This window comes from Schistosoma haematobium, chromosome 2 (assembly GCF_000699445.3).
Source record: "Schistosoma haematobium chromosome 2, whole genome shotgun sequence".
Classification (NCBI taxonomy): Eukaryota; Metazoa; Platyhelminthes; class Trematoda; order Strigeidida; family Schistosomatidae; genus Schistosoma; species Schistosoma haematobium.
The window spans coordinates 13,632,981-13,651,332 of NC_067197.1; the positions used below are offsets into that span (position 1 = coordinate 13,632,981).

At 37.9% G+C, this 18,352-nt stretch overlaps 1 protein-coding gene across 1 annotated transcript in view; it reads right to left on the reverse strand.

The window, feature by feature from the left end:
• Positions 1 to 17,559, reverse strand: part of MS3_00010756 (uncharacterized protein) — a 60,305-nt gene extending 42,746 nt beyond the window's left edge. Inside the window, exons 1-4 of the mRNA XM_051219152.1 lie at positions 17,532 to 17,559; positions 15,116 to 15,562; positions 8,063 to 8,440; positions 1,140 to 1,235 (exon numbers count right to left, since the gene is read on the reverse strand). Of these exons, the coding sequence (XP_051067536.1) occupies positions 1,140 to 1,235; positions 8,063 to 8,440; positions 15,116 to 15,427 (786 nt within the window). The 5' untranslated portion in view covers positions 15,428 to 15,562; positions 17,532 to 17,559. The remainder of the gene's footprint in view (positions 1 to 1,139; positions 1,236 to 8,062; positions 8,441 to 15,115; positions 15,563 to 17,531) is intronic.
• Positions 17,560 to 18,352: the final 793 nt, after the last annotated feature.

Below are 18,352 nucleotides of genomic sequence, written 5' to 3' on the forward strand. Positions count from 1 at the left end.
GTCAGCAACTTCTCACCTTCTTCGACCGTATCAGTAGTGCAAATTCTTTGAATCCTATTAAAGAGACACTCAATCAACCCTCGGTTGTATTGCAATGACAGAAACTATGGAAATTTAAATATTGCCCCGTCCATGTCGGTTTCCTATACACTGACCGTCTCATAGTACCATCCTCTCTTCGACTCAAAAGTATGTCTAAAAAGGGCGACTGGTCATTGTTTTTAGCTTCACAGGTCATTACGATATCGTTTTGAACTCCATTGGGTTCATCTAATAAATGGGAATCCTCAAAATCCTTATCACATATAACTAGTATATCATCCATACTCTATACTAAGTTGCCTCGCTAAAGAGCCTACTCATCATAATTTCAACATATGACATAAATTCAACAGCTAAAAGAGGCCTCATAGCAACACCATCAACTTGTCGAAAATATTAGCCTTCAAACGTGAACTGAACATTTGAAGTACATAATAAAAGTAATTCTTTCAACAACCATGACCCAATGGGAAAAAGGGGAAAATTAGTAGATATGATCAAAAAGCAAATCCACAATCTTAACGGTACATTCGTAATTGGACCTTTATTAATTTTCATATAAAATATCCTGACAAGTATATGTGTGACCAGATTGTTCAAAATGTATAGCGCAAATAAATCACACTATTCGGATCAACGTTCGGAATAGTAAATAACCCCTCAGGGGTAATTTACAACACAATGGATTGATTAAAAAATTAAAAGGCGAACGCAACCGATCCGTAAAAACTGTCATAATCATTGGGAAACTAGGGTTAATTAATTATGAATAGATCATGGGAGCTTAGTGTTAACGCAATTCAAAGAACAGGAGCCAAATACACTTCACCTGTATTTCATAAATGATCTCATAAAAATCTCTAATTATTACTAAATTGAATAGGCTTGTTGTTGACTAAAACATCCTACACGGAAAAATTCACATGTGTTTAATGATGAGGTAAATTATTAATTATAAATTCCGAAATAATACTAGAGATAAGACGAAGAAGAATACTGTCATGAGAGAGAAAAGCAGTACTAAAAAATATCAGTTATTATGATAAATGTTACAAAACTCACACGGACAACAACAAATATGTGTCAATCGAACTTACGGATGATGAAAGATTGATGGACGGTGTAATATTATTCAAATCAAAGCTATCACTTCCTTGATCTTCCATTATATTTGCAAAACAAGATTCAACTGGCTAAAATAACAAAGAGATGAAAAGTGTCAGCATTTTCTACATACATAAAAGATGGATGATTTTGGCTTTGTATACAGAAGGATTTACAACGTATCTTTAGGAAATGTTTTTATACTCACAAAACAATGGCACGCAAAGGTATACTTTTAAAAATAACCAACAGGATAGATAGGATCCAGTCGACGTTGTACTTTAAACAACACAGTAATTGTACTTATATTCACAGTAATGAATGTAGATTACTACATTAAAAACCCAAGGCTTTCTTCCTGTAGAGGGTTCAATTACACTTTTGTTGTGATATGATATGAGAACACTGTATACAGGGTCATCCTACTGGTTGGTTATCAACTAATCAACAGAAAATATTCGGTTTTCAAATACAAAAAAGGATTTAACGAATTTCATTCAGTTACTATATATTTTGGCGCATAACTAGCTTAAAGTAGCAAACAACTACGAGAGAAAACATTCTAATTAGGGATTTCTTGACTTAAATTTATTTTAACATTTATACTTAGCTAGTACGTATGTCTAACCCTTAACATTGTTCACTTGAGCAGAATATTCACCAAACAATGTGAATTGGTTTTTTATAAGGAATAGATTAATTTAAATATGATATTCGTCAGGTTGAAAGTATATGTCAACAACTTGAAACTAGTACGTATTACGCACGCTGGGACTCAAAAGTAATCAATCTAACATTATTTTAAAATATATTCAGTTTATTGAAATCTAAAATTCTATATTCTCAATCTTAGGAAATTTACCCTGAAGCAAGTAACCAATTTGAAGTGGATTATAACATATTTATTTGTATGCAAATTTAAAACACACTGACTAATTTAACAGAGAAATGTGGGCTGACCCCTTTGAAATATTTATTTTCAGATGAACCAAGCAATCACTCTTACTGTGAATTAGAGAAGAAATAAATTTACTAACTAAAGAAAGCCTTATTTAACAACTTTTCGGTGAATTACGAAAATAACTTGCATATAAATCCCCATTAATAATTCACCATAGAATGGATTTAAGAAGTTTAAATGTTAATTGGAGATAACATATAGCCAATATGCTATTTAAAGAGGTATATAGGATTCAGGAAAATTGACTAACAAATTTCAATGAAGTGGCTAAAGTAACTTGCAGATATCCGAAGGTTTTGGCGTTTCATCCTGGATACGGTTATGGACGCATACTATTAACACAACTTGAAACATGATAAAATCGTGTAAAACACGACAACAGGCAGGAAGAATGCATATTTATTAAGAGAAGTTACAGAGTATTTAAATAATACATATACATGGCCTTCAATAGTCCATCTACATGTTTCGGTGTGTTATGCAATCTCAGCTGTCTTCTTGACTAGCCTCTAGGTGTTCTGCCAACACTGTGCTTTCGATGCACTAAAACTTTTTCACCCTATCCAACAATTGTTGCACAACTCCGACGCCACGTCCCGCTAAACACTAACAAACATCTCCGTGAGTAGCGTCCACTGCAATAGTTGCTAAATAGTTTACCTACTATTATAATATGATCATGTAATGGCTTAACCTCCAAAGGGTGTGCCTGAAAAGTTTAATAACATCCTAAAATCCCTTAATACAAACACCTCAGGTAGAGTGAGGACATACAACCACCTCTCTCCACTGTTTCATTGAAGCAGTGGGGTTAGACAGGGTTGCCCAATCTCACCATTCCTCTTCAACTTTGCCATCGATGACATTCTAGAAACAGCTCTGATGGATGTAAGTAATAGTGGTGTGGATCTGTTGCCTGGAGAAAGACTTCTCGACCTTGAGTATGCAGATGATATTGTCTCACTGTGCGATGATACCCAAGCCACACAATCCGCACTCAATCAGTTGGTAATCAGTGTCCGTAGATATAGTATGTGCTTTGCACCTTCGAAGTGCAAAGTAATTCTAAAAGACTGGCAGGATTCTAATCCTGTACTCACCCTGGATGGTGAGCAGGTAGATATAGTCGAGATGTTAGTCTGGCTATAAGAGGTCGTATCTACAACGCGTCGGTGAGAGCAGTTCTGCTCTATGCTTGTGAAACCTGGCCTATACGAGTTGAGGATGTTAGACGACTCTCTGTGTTTGATCATCGTTGTCTCCGAAGGATTGCTGAGATCCAGTGGCAACACCATCTTAGTAATGCAGAGGTTCGGCATCGTGTGTTCGGGCACAGAGACAATAATCCAATTGGTGTCACTCTCTTGAAACATCGACTTCGGTGGCTTGGACACGTTCTACGAATGTCGTCCCAGAGAATTCCTCGTCGTGCGTTATTTGTTGACTGTGGGGCTGGTTGGAAAAGGCGGAGAGGTGGTTAGTGTATGACATGGAGTCGTGGTATGAAAGAAAGCTGCAAAAGTCTGGCTTCTGTTGGTCCTTCTCGACTCCCTGGCTGGGGTTCGAGAGATGGTGCAACACAGTGGCTAGAGACGTTATCAAATATGGCTCAGAATAGAAGCCAGTGGCGATCCTGCTGTAACCTTCTTTGTTGTAACTTCCTTAACTGAAAGAATTCTTCGTGGTTGTACCTTTTATAACTGAACTGTCTCTCCCCATCATTATTACTTCACTATCACACTAATTTCTGTTCGTTATTGTTCTCTTTTTTCTTATACGCACTAAACATTCTCTATCTCTTGTCATTCTCATTGTTATTGTATGGTGCCCCTCTGTACCAATATTTGTGTTCAAATAAATAAATACACTCGGCGTTGTTCTGATCTGGAGAACGTTATTTTTAAACCACTCATATGCTTCATTAGTTACTTCTGTGGTTACATCCGTCAAAATATTCTTACCTGACGTGAGAATCTCTCCGGGTAAAAGTAAAGTAGTTCCATACGCCAACCCAGCTGGACAGCATCAAGTATCGTGTTTAGTTGTTGTTCTTAGACCTAACACGACAAGGGATAGCTTACTTTCCCAATCGTTGTTAACAATGACGGTCGTTAGAGATGCGTTTAACTACCTGTGTAGGCATCCAATCATACCATTAAACATCGGATGATAGGATGTAGTGTGAATATGTTTAATTCCTAGGAGTTCTGTAAGTCGTTGGAACATGCGACTTCCGAACTGTGCTCCCCTATCAGATGTGATGATTGCTGGCACGCCGTAGTAAGGAACCCAATTTTCGACTAGGGCTTTGTCTACCACTGGCCATCGTGTATATCTATCAATGCATGTGAAAATATAGCTGCAAACAATTGAAATCGGCAGTGATCTCACGATGTCGATGTGCACGTGTTCGAACCTATTATCTGGGTGAGAAAAAAGACGCACTGCAGAACTAGTATGATGGTGTGTCTTGACTTCCTGACACTTCATGCAAGATTGTGTTCAGTTACGCACGTCCCGATTCCTGTTCGTCCATACAAAACATTCACCGGTTAGTTTCATCGTGGCTTTTATTCCTGGATGGGATATATTAAGGATACTATCAAATATATTTTGTCAAACTGGTTTCGGAATGAACGGTCGCGATCGGTCTGTCGACAAGTCGCGTGTTTTTTAACGCCACCGACCTGCACATCTTCGAATACTAGTGATGTTGTGGCATCGAATCCCAGCTTGTTTAATTCACCGTCTGTTTTTTGCAAATTCGCCAGACCATTATAATCAATTCTGATTGGACTAAATGCGTTTATCATCGTTCTTGATAGCGCGTCTGATACTTCGTTATCGTTACCTTTAATGTATAGAATATTAGACGTAAACTAATTGTCGGATTTCTCTCGGCGAATTATTATCCTGCTTGGAGCTCATTGCTTTCGTAAGTGGTTTATGGTCCGCGTACACTACAAATTTCGTACCTTCCATCGTGTGACTAAAATGCTTTACAGCCAAGAAAACTGAAAGTAATTCTCTTCCGAATATGCTATACCTCGTTTGCGTTGGGTTCAGTCTTTTTGGGAAGAACGAAAGTGGCTCCTATGTGCCCCTTACTAACTGTTGCAAAAACTGCTCCTACCGCTACATTCGATGAGTCCACCATAATGCCCAATGGTGCGTCACTCTTCCTTCTGACTAGCATCGTTTTCCTGCCTAATGCTGTCTTAGCGTTCTTAAATGCCTGTATTGCGTCTGCTGACAGATGGAACGTTTGTGCATTTCCACATAGTGTCCGTCGACGGTTGTAGTATTGCCACACAATTTGGGATGAATCGTCTATAATGATAGTCCAAGGAATCGTCGTAGCTTTTCCGTGAGTCGGGAAGCGTATAGTCTCGGACAGCATGGACTTCCGAGGGAACTGATGTGGTGCCTTGGGGAGTTATCATGTGACCAAGAAACCGCAAGGATCTCTTCCCAAATCCACATTTTTTTCAACGTTAATAGAGATACTATGTTCGCGTAGTCTCTTGAATAAAGGTCTTGGATGCTGTAAGTGCTCGCCCATCGTCGAGCTGGCTATTAGTAAGTCGTCAATATATGCATATAATTCTGGTAAGCCTCTGATAACATGGTCAATAAATCTACTGAAGGTTTGCGCTGCGTTGGTCATTTCGAAAGACATACGCAGAAATTCGAATGACCTGAAGGGGGTTGCTACCATCGTTTTCGGCATGTTTTCTGGCGCTATTGGAATATGGTAATACGTTCTAACTAGGCCAATTTTCGAGATAGTGGTGCTCTCCATACCGTCGGTAAGATTATGGATGTGTGGTAAGGGATACCTGTCAGCTACTATTTGTTTATTAAGTGTCCGATAATCTCAGCATGGCCTGATCTCTCCGTTTTTTTATGGCCGTGTGCAATGGAGAAGGCCACGGGTTGCACGATGGACTTACGGCACTTAGCTTCATCAATTTGTCAAACTCCTGATTTGTTATCTTTGTTTTTTTGGGTCTAACCGTTCTGGCCTTGTGTTAGTTGGTGGTTCAGTCGTTACGATGTGGTGCCGCACAGTGTTTTAGGTCACCATTATTGTACGTTACTTCCGTGATTTCTACAAACCGTTTACAAAGATTTATATGGGTCACCACGGCTTTAAGCTTTCATCAAATTCGTGGAGAAGGAATCCATCTTATCGTAATGGTCTGGTTGGTGTTTGTCAGTCGGTGCCGTCTTGAGTCGACTAGCACATCAAAATTCCACAGGAAATCAATGCTTACTATGGGCACTGACACATCTGCCATGACGACGTCCCAGAGATAAGAAGCACCCCGCGCTATATTCACGGCCAACATCCGGTCCGGTCTAGCCAACGCCTATTGTACGCTATCGGCCACTTAGTCTTGGAGGAGGGTGGTTGCAAGGCCGAATTCATCTATTTGTAGGTTAATGCGGTTAGTCAGAAAATAATTTCTAAGTTTAATGAACCACAGTTGTGGGCCATTGACTTTAAAAGGAGGAAAAATAAAGATTAAGGGCCTTCACGGACGACGTTTGCGGTAAACGTGACAGTATTTTCGGAAGATATGTTTTTAAAAAATAAATAGTACACGAATAGAGTAATATAAACGTCAAAAAGAAAAGTGAACCAATAACAACAATGATAATAACAAATGGTACAATTTATAACATAGAACAGACTTACTAAAATTCACCAGTATATAAAATGTTTGTGAAATGTCAGTATTTATCATGAGTATTATCGTTATGTCTAATAATGTTTATGAGTTTACGTACGTGTAATTAAAATAATGATATAAGGGATCCACAAATATAATTATAATCCAGATAATGATCCGAATTGCGACAAAGTGCGTTGAATTTTTCGGAATTAAACTTTACCGTCGAAAATCGCGTCGTGTACACATGTCGGGGTCAATATTTCTGTAGTGGCTTAGCTTCGTTTATCAATCACCTTGATAACCGTTACCACATAAATCTCAACAGTGTTTGGTGTCAGAAGGTAATAAGAAGCGGCGACTACAGCTTATTAGCAGATACTACAGATAACCAAGTTACAAGCACACCAAGCGACTTTGAAGCAGAGAGGCGAATATGTGTGCACAAGCAAATACAGAGGCGAATTTATAGTCAAATCGGATAAGGCCACACCAAGGTAAAGGCTACTAATACGATTCGAGTACATACATATATTGGGGAAGAGAATGATTCATCGGGTGATATTTAAGCTACCAACATTTAGGCGAGAGAGAGAGAGAGATGTAAGTAGGCTGTCACGTGATGAAGAGTACACGATTGAGCCGGGGAGATAGTGATCATAATAGAATAAAGAAATAGACGGGTTGTTACTGCTCGAATAACATTGTCTGTTATGTTAATTAAAGGGCTTAACAAAAATTAACCATAATCGAAATAGATTGTAGGAGAGCTGCTATAATCTATGCTACAAACATTAACGGCTTAAAAGGAAACTTATGAAAACAAAACAACATTTGTTTGTCTAACTACAAACCAGTCCAATAAGAATGATATAGATCTTTAAAGTGAGATGTTAGAGACAGAGTGGAAAAAAAAGTAATCATTACTTGTGGAGCTCAGCATCGACTTATAACTTTATAAGAAAACAGAATAATGCATTCCTCTAACATGTATAGTGTGATGATCTATCCTAAGAATAAATCTGAGACCAAGTTTCGTATGATATACATGCATAACAATCTTAAGCAAAGAATTGTATGTATATGGTATTTCACGATACTAATTTAGAAAATAATTTGAGATAGTATGTATGTTGGATTGTTGCGTTAGGTATTTTCTTTACTACCACTAAGCATAAAATAAAATTACCAAGGAGAACAGACAATAACTACGTAAAGTAACATAATTTAGTGTATCATTACATCAATGTGGCAAGATAGTCACAAATATATAACGTACAGAATTCATATCAGAAGGGGTTGGTGACTCAATAGATTCCATTTCAAGTATACTTAGTTCTGAATTAGATTTGACTTGTGTATTTGGAGATGTCCCATCGTCAAAACTGCCGTGTTTGGACTGTATTTGCTTTGCTTGACCGTGTGGTAAATTACGAGGTGTGAAATGCATAGGTAATGATTGATTAGGTCCTCTGTTAGACGTAGACATAACGTACGAACTTCGACTGCTATCTTTAAAGTTTTGAGTAGAATCAGAGTTTGCAGCTATAAGTGATGAACCACAATTACTGAAATTCAAGTTCCTCTGCTGGTAGTTTCTTTCAGGTAGTTGCGATATCATTTGTTGTGAATCTCCAATTGGTTGAAAAAGTTTAGTCTGAAAAGAAATGTTAAGCATTAATCCAGAAACATGCTCGGGTACACCAGTTTAAATATACCAGATTTATAAATCACTAGGGTTTTCGTGCTTTTGCAATACTTAAGATTTAAAACTCATGAACTACAAAATTGAATCATTAACCAGTTAAACACTTGTCATATCACACTTTTCAGAAATAACCGAAATACAATACTCAAACTGGTCGCGATCGAATCAGTAATTTATTTAATTCATCGGAAGTATAGTCATGTCAGGTAATTTTAATTAATATGTTTCTGATGGTAAAAATACATGATAAAGGTTTGGTTTCTAGACAGTATGATATTATAAACAACAAGAAATAAATTAAGATACAGGGTTTTTCATTTACTGTTTCAGATCAAAAGTCACTTGTAATCAATAACTTAAATTATCAGTAACCGTCGGAACATTCAAACCTATGTGTTTGTCGCAATAAAATAACGTACAGAAACAAAAACTATCAAATATTTGGAGTATGTAAGTTTGACTATATTAGTCAATGGTGTGTTGAATATAACGCATAATATTTGTTAGGGATATCAGTCAATTAGCTACAACGTAGGAACCAGGCACATATATGCATCGGTCCAAGTTGCCATACCTCATCATCACAAGATGAACACCGAATTCATAGAAGCAGTTAATTCAATGGTACAGGGAGAAAGAATTAGTTCGTAGAAAGAACCTTATAAAGCAATTTCAATTTCACTGTTTAAAAGAATACAAAGAGTGTATACACCTACACCATTGTGATCGATTCTGAGCTGTCACCCACAGACTCCAACCATTGGATACGATAGTCATGCGGACCTCAACCAAGTAGTCTGCACCTACCAACATGGCTCAGACTAGAAGTTAGTGACTTCAAGCACTGATGCCACGTTTTGGTTTGGCCAACCCTAACTTTCTTCCAACCATCCCCAACACTAGTCAGCATTGCACATCGTCGAAATCGGCGTTCAGGCATACGTAACACGTGGCCCAACCATCTCAGTCCATGAACATTCACAACCTCATTAACTGATTTACCATCATTCCCTAATACCCTAAGTCTAACCTCACGATTACTTACCCGGTGATCCCAGCAGACGCCAGCAATATTTCTTAGACATCTGTGGCCAAATACTAGTAACTTACGAGTATCTTCTACTCTTAATGACCACGTTTCGCAGCCGTAAAGTAGAACAGAACGAACTGTCGCGCAATATACTCGTCCCTTAATTGATAGACGGATATCTCGCCTTCGCCATAGGTGACGTAAGTTAGCAGAAGCCAAACGAGCCTTCTAAACCCGCGATAAGACTTCCTCAGACACCAACCCATTAGGGCTGATCAGACTTCCAAGATAAATGAATTTGTCAACGCGTTCGACTACTTCACTCCCTATCCTTAGTTCAGGTGTTGACGCAGGCCAGTCTTGAAGCAACAACTTGCATCTCGAGGGAGAGAAGCACATCCCAAACATTCTGGCATTGTTGCTCAATGCTACCAAAAGACTCTACATTTTATCAGCGTCTTCACCAAACAGGACTATGTCATCTGCGTATTCTAGGTCGATAAGTGGACCTCCTGGAAGGAGATCAATACCACAGAATTCAGTAGACGAGAGCGTTATTTCCATCAGTAGGTCTATGATGAAGTTAAACAAAAATGGAGAAAGTGGACAGTTGTGACGGACACCACATGAGGTTGCAAAAGCAGATGACAGTTCGCCATAAGATCTGACTCAACTGGTAGTGTTCGAGTAAACGGCTTTCACAAGGTTTATGAACTTCCAAGGTACGCCTTTTAACAACAGACACTGCCACAGAACCTCTCGGTCTACACAGTCAAATGCTGTTTTTAGGTCAAGAAAGACCACTATTGTTGGACACCGATAAACATGCCTATGTTCTAGAACCTGACGAATGGTGAATATGTGGTCGATGCAGCCATGACCGGGTCTGAAGCCAGTTCACGAGTCTTTGTTAGGCGTCTGATAATTATTGAGGCTAGTATTTTAGATGCTATATTAGTTAAACTAATCCCTCTATGATTGTCACATGATGATTTTGACCCCTTCCGATAATATTGGGACAATCAGTGATTGCGACCAGTCACATGGGGCTACATTCAGTTCTCAGATTTTAGCTAAAATATTAGTCAACCTAATTTGTAAAACTATACCACCATCCCTAAAAACATCTGGAGTTAATCCACCTGGACCAGCTGCTCTTCCTCGTTTCAGATTAACTATAGCCTTTTGAAATTCAGCTAGAGTGAGGGGACTTATTAATTCGTTTCTTTTATTAGTCTGTAGAGCTGTCTTGTGTTACCTACAGCCGCCGACTTTTCCATCTCTTTTGATTTCGTTGCCCACCACTGCTCACGGTCGTTCCTTAGACTTTTGCTTAACCTAGATCTGATTCGTTTTCGCTCATCTTATTCAGAGCCTGATGGGATGAGTTTACGAGAATCCATTAGTGCAATAGACTTAGAAGAAATTCATTGGTTTTTCGTAACCCTTTGGCTTAAATCACTAACAGATATCACTGCTATTTCCACAGTTGTTCGTATATCTTTCCAAGCAACATCCAGGTCAGCCTCATTTTCAGAACTACCTAAGTGTGACCTCAGCTGTTCCTGGAACCTACTTATGGTTTTCTCGTTACTCAATTTAACTCTAATGGGTCTTTTTAGTGTGGCTTTTCTGTGTCCAGTGAGGTGAAAGTGAATATGTGCTCGTATTAGAGCATGATCAGAGTCTAAACATTTATTCCGGAACGAGCCGCAGTCTTCTACTGAGCCTCTCCAACGATGACTGATGGCAATAGAGTCCATCATTGGTTTGGTGCAAGGGGTCGCCATGTTGGACGATGTTCCTCTTTATGTTTAAAATTCGTGCTTTTTAACAATAAACGATTGTCTGGGCGCGGTTGCAACAGACGATCACCATTATCTGTTCGCTGAGACAGAATACCAAAATACCCACCTACACGTCTTTCTATTTGGTTTAAGCTGCCCACTTGGGCATTAAAGTTACCTGATACAAGTACCATGTCTGAGTATTTAGCTTTTTGAGAAAGTTTAGAAAGCACTCTGTAAAATCCGTCATTCACTGCATCTGAGCTGCAGTCAGTGGGAGCGTAGGTAGAAGCGATGAAAAAGCGACTACGTGTGTTCCTATCCTTCCGAGTTCTTATGGAGCCGTTTGGTCGGACAGCACATAGACAACTGTTAACAGGAATCTATTCTAAAAGTGCTTGTTCTGCCTTCATACTTAGTGCTATGCCCACACTTGCCAGTCCACGAGAATTCGCCGTCGGGTCGCCAGATAAACGGAACGTGTATTTCGTCAGCTCCCCGTCATGGCTTGGCGAGGACAAGTGAATGGCCGCACTACGATCCTGTATGCGTGCTTCGGAGACAGCAATTATCAACGGTACGAAATTCTAGGGTGTTAGCCAAGTAGACGTGCTGGCCGACTTTACAAAGGGGAAGGAAGTCGAAGGCCTCAATGTATAGTTTGGAGAGAGGTTTCAGTAGAACTGGGACAGTATTTCGTGCACTAGAATCGTCGGCAATGGCAACACTTGAGGAAGTATAGAGTTGGTGATCCAGACAGGAGGAATAATGGGGAAATTTATTATGAATACAGTGGTCTTGAGTGCTGTTAGGGGTATGAGGGTGGTTATCACTTCCCGGTTGCCACACCGTGGAAAGGTTCTTCTACAGGTACCTGAAAAAGAAATAGGGTTAGAGTTGGTCTTAATGACGTGAGAGTGTGACCGCAGAACCCAGGGGACAACTGCTTGAGGCCAGTCACGACCTCTTTGTGTTAGCTCCGTACTTGTTGAGACCTTACCGCTGGATACACATATATCCGTGGGATAAGACAGTGTGTATTTTTAGGGTCAGCCTTTTATATCCCACCCTTCCTTTGTGGGAAGGCAGCATCGCTGTTATGCCGGTTGTCTGAAGGAAACACCTTACTGCCGTCACACTTCTGTACAGTCAGCAGTACGTCTTCACCCTCGGACCTTGGGATACCACGCCTAGATTAAAGTTTCGAAGAAAAGATATAACCATATAACTCAAAAGAAATGGCTTAAAACCTAATTGGATTGGCTAAATTAGTAATTAAAGCTTTAGTAACTTTAACTTGATTCAGTAATTTAAGTAAATTGATTGACTGTGTGTAGTTTAAATTCTTAAAAATTAATCATGCATTATTTGATGCACTCAAGGATTCCAGATCGCTTTTTTGATCTAAAAGTTATTAAAAACTGTAGTCTGTTTGTAAGCAAGAGATGAAAAGAACAAATAACATGTAAATTCGTTCTTACGACAGTATGTGACTATAATAACATATCATTTGATTCAAGTCCATAATATTCATGAGAGTTACTACTCAATATAGTCTTATTAATCCAAGAAGAGATACAACTCGACAGCTTAAACAGTTGATTTACTAAGATATTGATTTAAAAAACATTTCACTTACCATCGTTTAGATAATCGGATATTTACATTCATAGAATATAAAATAAACTCGTGCTTAATTACGCTAATCTTTAACACTCAAGTAGACAATAAACCGAGTCTAATGTATATGAGATTAATAGCATTGCTAGAACGTAACTTTACATACAACTATCCACACTTATAATGAAATGTGGTTTCTGTTAGATATGTCACACAAAGAAACCAGCCAGAAAATCGGATACATGTACTCCACAGAAGAACTTTGATCCATACTACTATTAACCTAAGATTATTATAACAACTAAGTTGATGACGAAAACGGTACTTCAGCAAATTCCTGCTGTGGGTCACATATGATTCTGTCAACAAATTTACGTAACTCGTACAAACTTTTAAAAACTAGAGAAAGAGAAAAAAAATTACCATATCATTTTTACTTATTTATTTACTTAAACATATAAACTTTGGTATAAGGAGACACCAAATATATGTGCACCACACTTTGTTACTAGATTTGTGTGAGAAGCACTGAACGACTGTTTTGTCATGGCACAGGACTCTTCGTCACTGTGTATCATTCAACCCACCATCACGAAAAAGTCTCATACTACGAAGAAACAATTACCTAATGCTCCAAAATTTTCAATCTTTATACAACTTAGTTCCATTCGTCATTTTAATAACAAAAACAAAGCAGTTTATTTAATCTACTAAAAAAATCACTGTGCCTATACTGCACAAATTATACGGATGATACAACAAGACAGACAATAACTAAGAATCATTGTAATGAATATGTTCACAGCTTCATTAAACCACAACTGCAACTCGGCCAATCCATCATTTAAAATAAAACTTTGTTGAGCCAGTTGGATAATAATTCATAATCACAAATCATCATTATCACACTTAACAATCCAAACAATAATGATAAATAAAGAATGAATATATGTCTAGAGAGACTCGACTAACATTATTTTTAATGAACAGAATCCAGTAGTAGTTATCATTTATTTCAACACATAAACATTGGTACAAGGGGGAACCAAATATATATGCGCCACACAACAACAATGAAGCCGGTTTGTGTGAGGGCTGAGATACTGTTCGGGCACCCAAACCGGTGCAGATGGTTTTCTTAGGGGGCCACACACAGAGCTTTTGACCTAAAGGTCTAATCCACAAGGCATTGGAGCAACATTAGAAGATACAGTCCCATGATGGCCGGTCACCAACAATAGGTTCATACCCCATTTTTCCCTCAGGAGTCCATGTGCACTATTGGTTTGAAATCGGAGTTTTCCAACTCCCCTAGGTGGACCCTCTATATTACATATATAACATTTACCGCTTGTTAATCAGCTGATAATATTAGAGTTGTCTAAAATAACTATTCAGTAAGTTGATTTTAGCATGTTGACTTTTCTTAAAACGATTTCACAACTTTGCAGAGAAAAACTTCCTCTCTTCTCCTTACCATCTAGCTTATCAAGTAATGGGAATAATTTGCCAAAGAATTCATACTGTTTTATTTTTGTCTTCTTTGTCAATGTTGATACAGAGATTTTATTATTTAGCTAATCAGTAAATAAACAATAACGAATACAAACAATCCTGGTTTATTTAAACTCAATTGGTTCAAATTATAATATCCCAATGTTATCTTTGCTTTCAACCAATAAATATGAAATCAACCAGCGATAAATGTAAAGAATATTTGCTAAGTATTTTGATCAGATAATTAATATAAGGTTGGTAAATTATTAGAAAGAATTGTGGGCAGTTAGAATTCAGACTGTCCTGTCTTACTTTCTTTTTCATTCTTAATCTCCACAAAATAGTTTTTTATGGTACTATCGTAATAAACTTTATGTACGTGAAATATCTGTCCTCGCTTTTTGTTCTGATGTATTGATAAACGATAAGAGCCTTAAAACATGTCATTTAAGATCAAGTTGACAAGGTATACGAGGACTCCTACGCCAGTTTATAAAATCTTCAGTTACATGAGCATCAACTTTATCTTGATTAGAGCTCTTCTTACTACGTGAGTTAAATAAAAAGACACGAAATCGAAACGTTATGCCAGTTCAAACTTTTAAGAAAGAATGAAAACCAAAATGATTTAATCAAAATGGAAAATAGGGAATAATACCACAGTGAAATGATATCTCATTAGTGGCTTACTGGATAAGCTTCCGTCTGATGCTGCTGATTAGCTGCATTTAAAGAAGCCAAGAGAGCACCAGCTCCAAATCCTCGGTTGTATTGACTAGTTAACTTAACATTATCATCAATTTGCTGCGTCGAAGCTTGAGAACCGGAAAGAAGAAGATTAAGACATGGGTGCGATGTTGTTGTTGGACTACTTATGATTAGTTTGGATCCTTTTGATCGACATTCACTTGATGTTCTGGGTCCCAATTCTTCATGTACAATGCATTCTTCATTCAGTGTCTGCTCACGCATACGCTGCTGTCGGGCAGATGTGCGAGACATACTTTGGAAAGATCTTTTTCCTGAACATATGGCGAAAACTACACAGTACGTCAGTAATGAGCGAGGACTTCCTTTACCTCGTGAACGCTACTGAGTAATGTAGCTGATAAATTACCGACAGCTGAATCTAATAATCTAATAAAAAGCAAACAGCCATTGGCAAAGTAAGATTAAAAATGCGCCGCAGCTATAATTGAAATAGAGATTTATATAGTGCCTGAATAAAAAAGTGAATTACTGTCCTTGTCCCCACGATCTTAGCATTAAAGCTTGATTTAACCGTAAACAATCATATTTAGTCATAAATACTACTTTCAATTCATACAAATAAATTAACTCAAAATAGTTAACATACAATAAGTGATTTACATGCGTGATCGTCCACAGTTTAACCTAACACAAAGAAATTAAAAAAGCAGTGGCTGAAGTATGCAGGTCTTTACTTTTGAATTTAATTACGGTGACTGAGTTTTATGATGTCGTTAAATAATATACCGACTTTAATTTACGGAAGCGTATATGTTGCTATACACAATCCCCTGGAATCACCAGTCATTTGTTAGTAACCACAAAAATTACTGACAATCTCGTCAAGTAATTCTGCTCATGTAAACCAAATTTTAAAACGTAATATTCAGACAGCTGCATGAATGTAATCATCTAACACTTGGCCATGGAGCAAAAACCAATTTTGGTTTTTTCGAATGGGAACCTAATCCGGCTAACCCTATTACGACAGTCGGTACCCTCCATGATCTAACCATTTAAGAGGCGGTTGTTTGAGTGAAAAAGTACAGAACCAACTATCAACTCAAAGGGCCGTGACTTCACAAACACTTCGTTCATGATTCAACTTATTCGACGATTGGAGACACAGGTTCAAATAAGCGAATCGGCGTGCTGTGAGCGTTTACATTTTCGTTAGATTTCTTGTTATACGCTAAATGACAATTGAAATATGAAAAAATCAAACTAATACCACAATAAAAGATATGGTTGGACTTGACAGGACTCTTAAATGGAACAGCATATGCGGTGGAGTTTAGTTTGAAAATCTAATCTCATTAGTTGTAAAAGCTATTTCTTACACTGGTTACTCTACAGCACACATAAACGTAAAGGCAAAACATAGTATATGCACAAAGCGACCCAAGTTATCACTAATCCTATCAAAATCGGAAGTCTATATTAGCAAGGTAAAATAAATTAATAGGAAGTAATGGTGCAGACGGTAGTGAAGTACTGTGCATGAGAATTATTTTTTAAAGCGAACGAGTAAAATCAGGTAAGAATAATATGGTTTCGTTTCAGACTTGAAGAAAGAGAATAATTACCTAGCCTGAAATAAGCCCGACTCATTCTTAAGATCTGCGAGTGAAGTCAAGCTTTAAGAAACGACAAGTGTAAAGTCTTTCCCTTCACAAATGAATGTATATTTCATTCCCCGAAATATTCGATGAATAACGGTATGGGAGATAGTCTTCACGGTCATACTTTATTTTTGTTTCCCTGTAACATTTTAAGAAAAGCCACTGCCACCATTTGAGTAACACTGTGAGGTTGTGAGCTTTAAACTAGACTAAAAAAATTCGTTGGGGAGTTAATGTCAGAAAGCTAGGTGTTTCCTGGATTACACAACCGTATTTTATTTGACAGTACGACCTTATCTAGTATCCACGATCACGGACGCTCAATTGACGGAAATAAAGTAATAAGAACGACCAGAAAATGAGAGGAATTAACACAGGAGACTAAGGATGGGCTCAAGTCAAATAAACTATTATACTTATTGCCAGAGGTTGAAATTCACATACAGCTCGAAACTAAGCTACGAAATTTTAAGACTCGTCACTGTATGGAATTCTTTGACAGACATCAGGTCTGTGGATAGCAGAATATCAAAACAAAATTCTCATAACGAACAAAAGCATGAGTTTCAATCACCTACACTTGACATTAGCAATTACAAAAACACAAGTAATTTATATTTGATCTAGTATGAGTTAAATGAACTTTAATCTGAAGCACTTATCCTTATTTTAATGGATTTAAAACAAGATAGCTGACTACTGATGCGTTAGCCTTACGCTAATAATTCACTGACCTGAAACCGCCAATTTTTACCACTTGGATGACGCGCTTTCCTAAGTGATGTTCAGATATTTGACCTCATTTCTGTACTCTTGGTTAATATTTTTAGGTGATCATTCTTTAATGTAAGAACTGCAAAGACAAATTAAATTGCAAAACCGTTGCAATTGGGATAGGAAGTAAAGATAATAGAACCTATGAACTTGAGGATTTAAGTTCGGTTTTAGGTTCCTGAGTTGAAGATAGAAGGAAGACTGGCGGTATCACTCTGTAACGGTTAATAAATCCCCAAAATAAATAGCTCTGTAAGTCTTCGACATTGGATGCTGACCACATTAGTTTTGATGGACTCACCTAGCTGAAGGCGCTCGATCATACATCCGCACCAGATCACGAGTGGGAACGCCGTGCTCAACAACCCCTGCAATCGCTAGCCAGATTAGACGATCCTCGATATATTGATAACATACCAAATATATCTTCGAACCTCCTCGCTTCCGTCTTTTGATTTCACTTGGTGGGTACGATTCATATTAGAAGGTGTTACTGGTTAAAGCGTTGTCAAACTCCGAATACTTGTGGCATTTTCATTGATGAGCCTTACGTGATCTGATATGCCAAATCGTATACTGTGAGTCTGTTCCTTTTTAGAGTTTCATATACTGTTGCTTTATTTTAATTTTTCATACATTGTGATACTTTTTTTCCGTGTTTTCGGATATATATTTTATTTTCACGAGTTCATTCTCGCACTTGATATTTCACCATGACTGAACAGGCACTCAAGGTACTTAAGTTAAAGACTATGTCCCCACTTTCGTCTCAACTGATGCT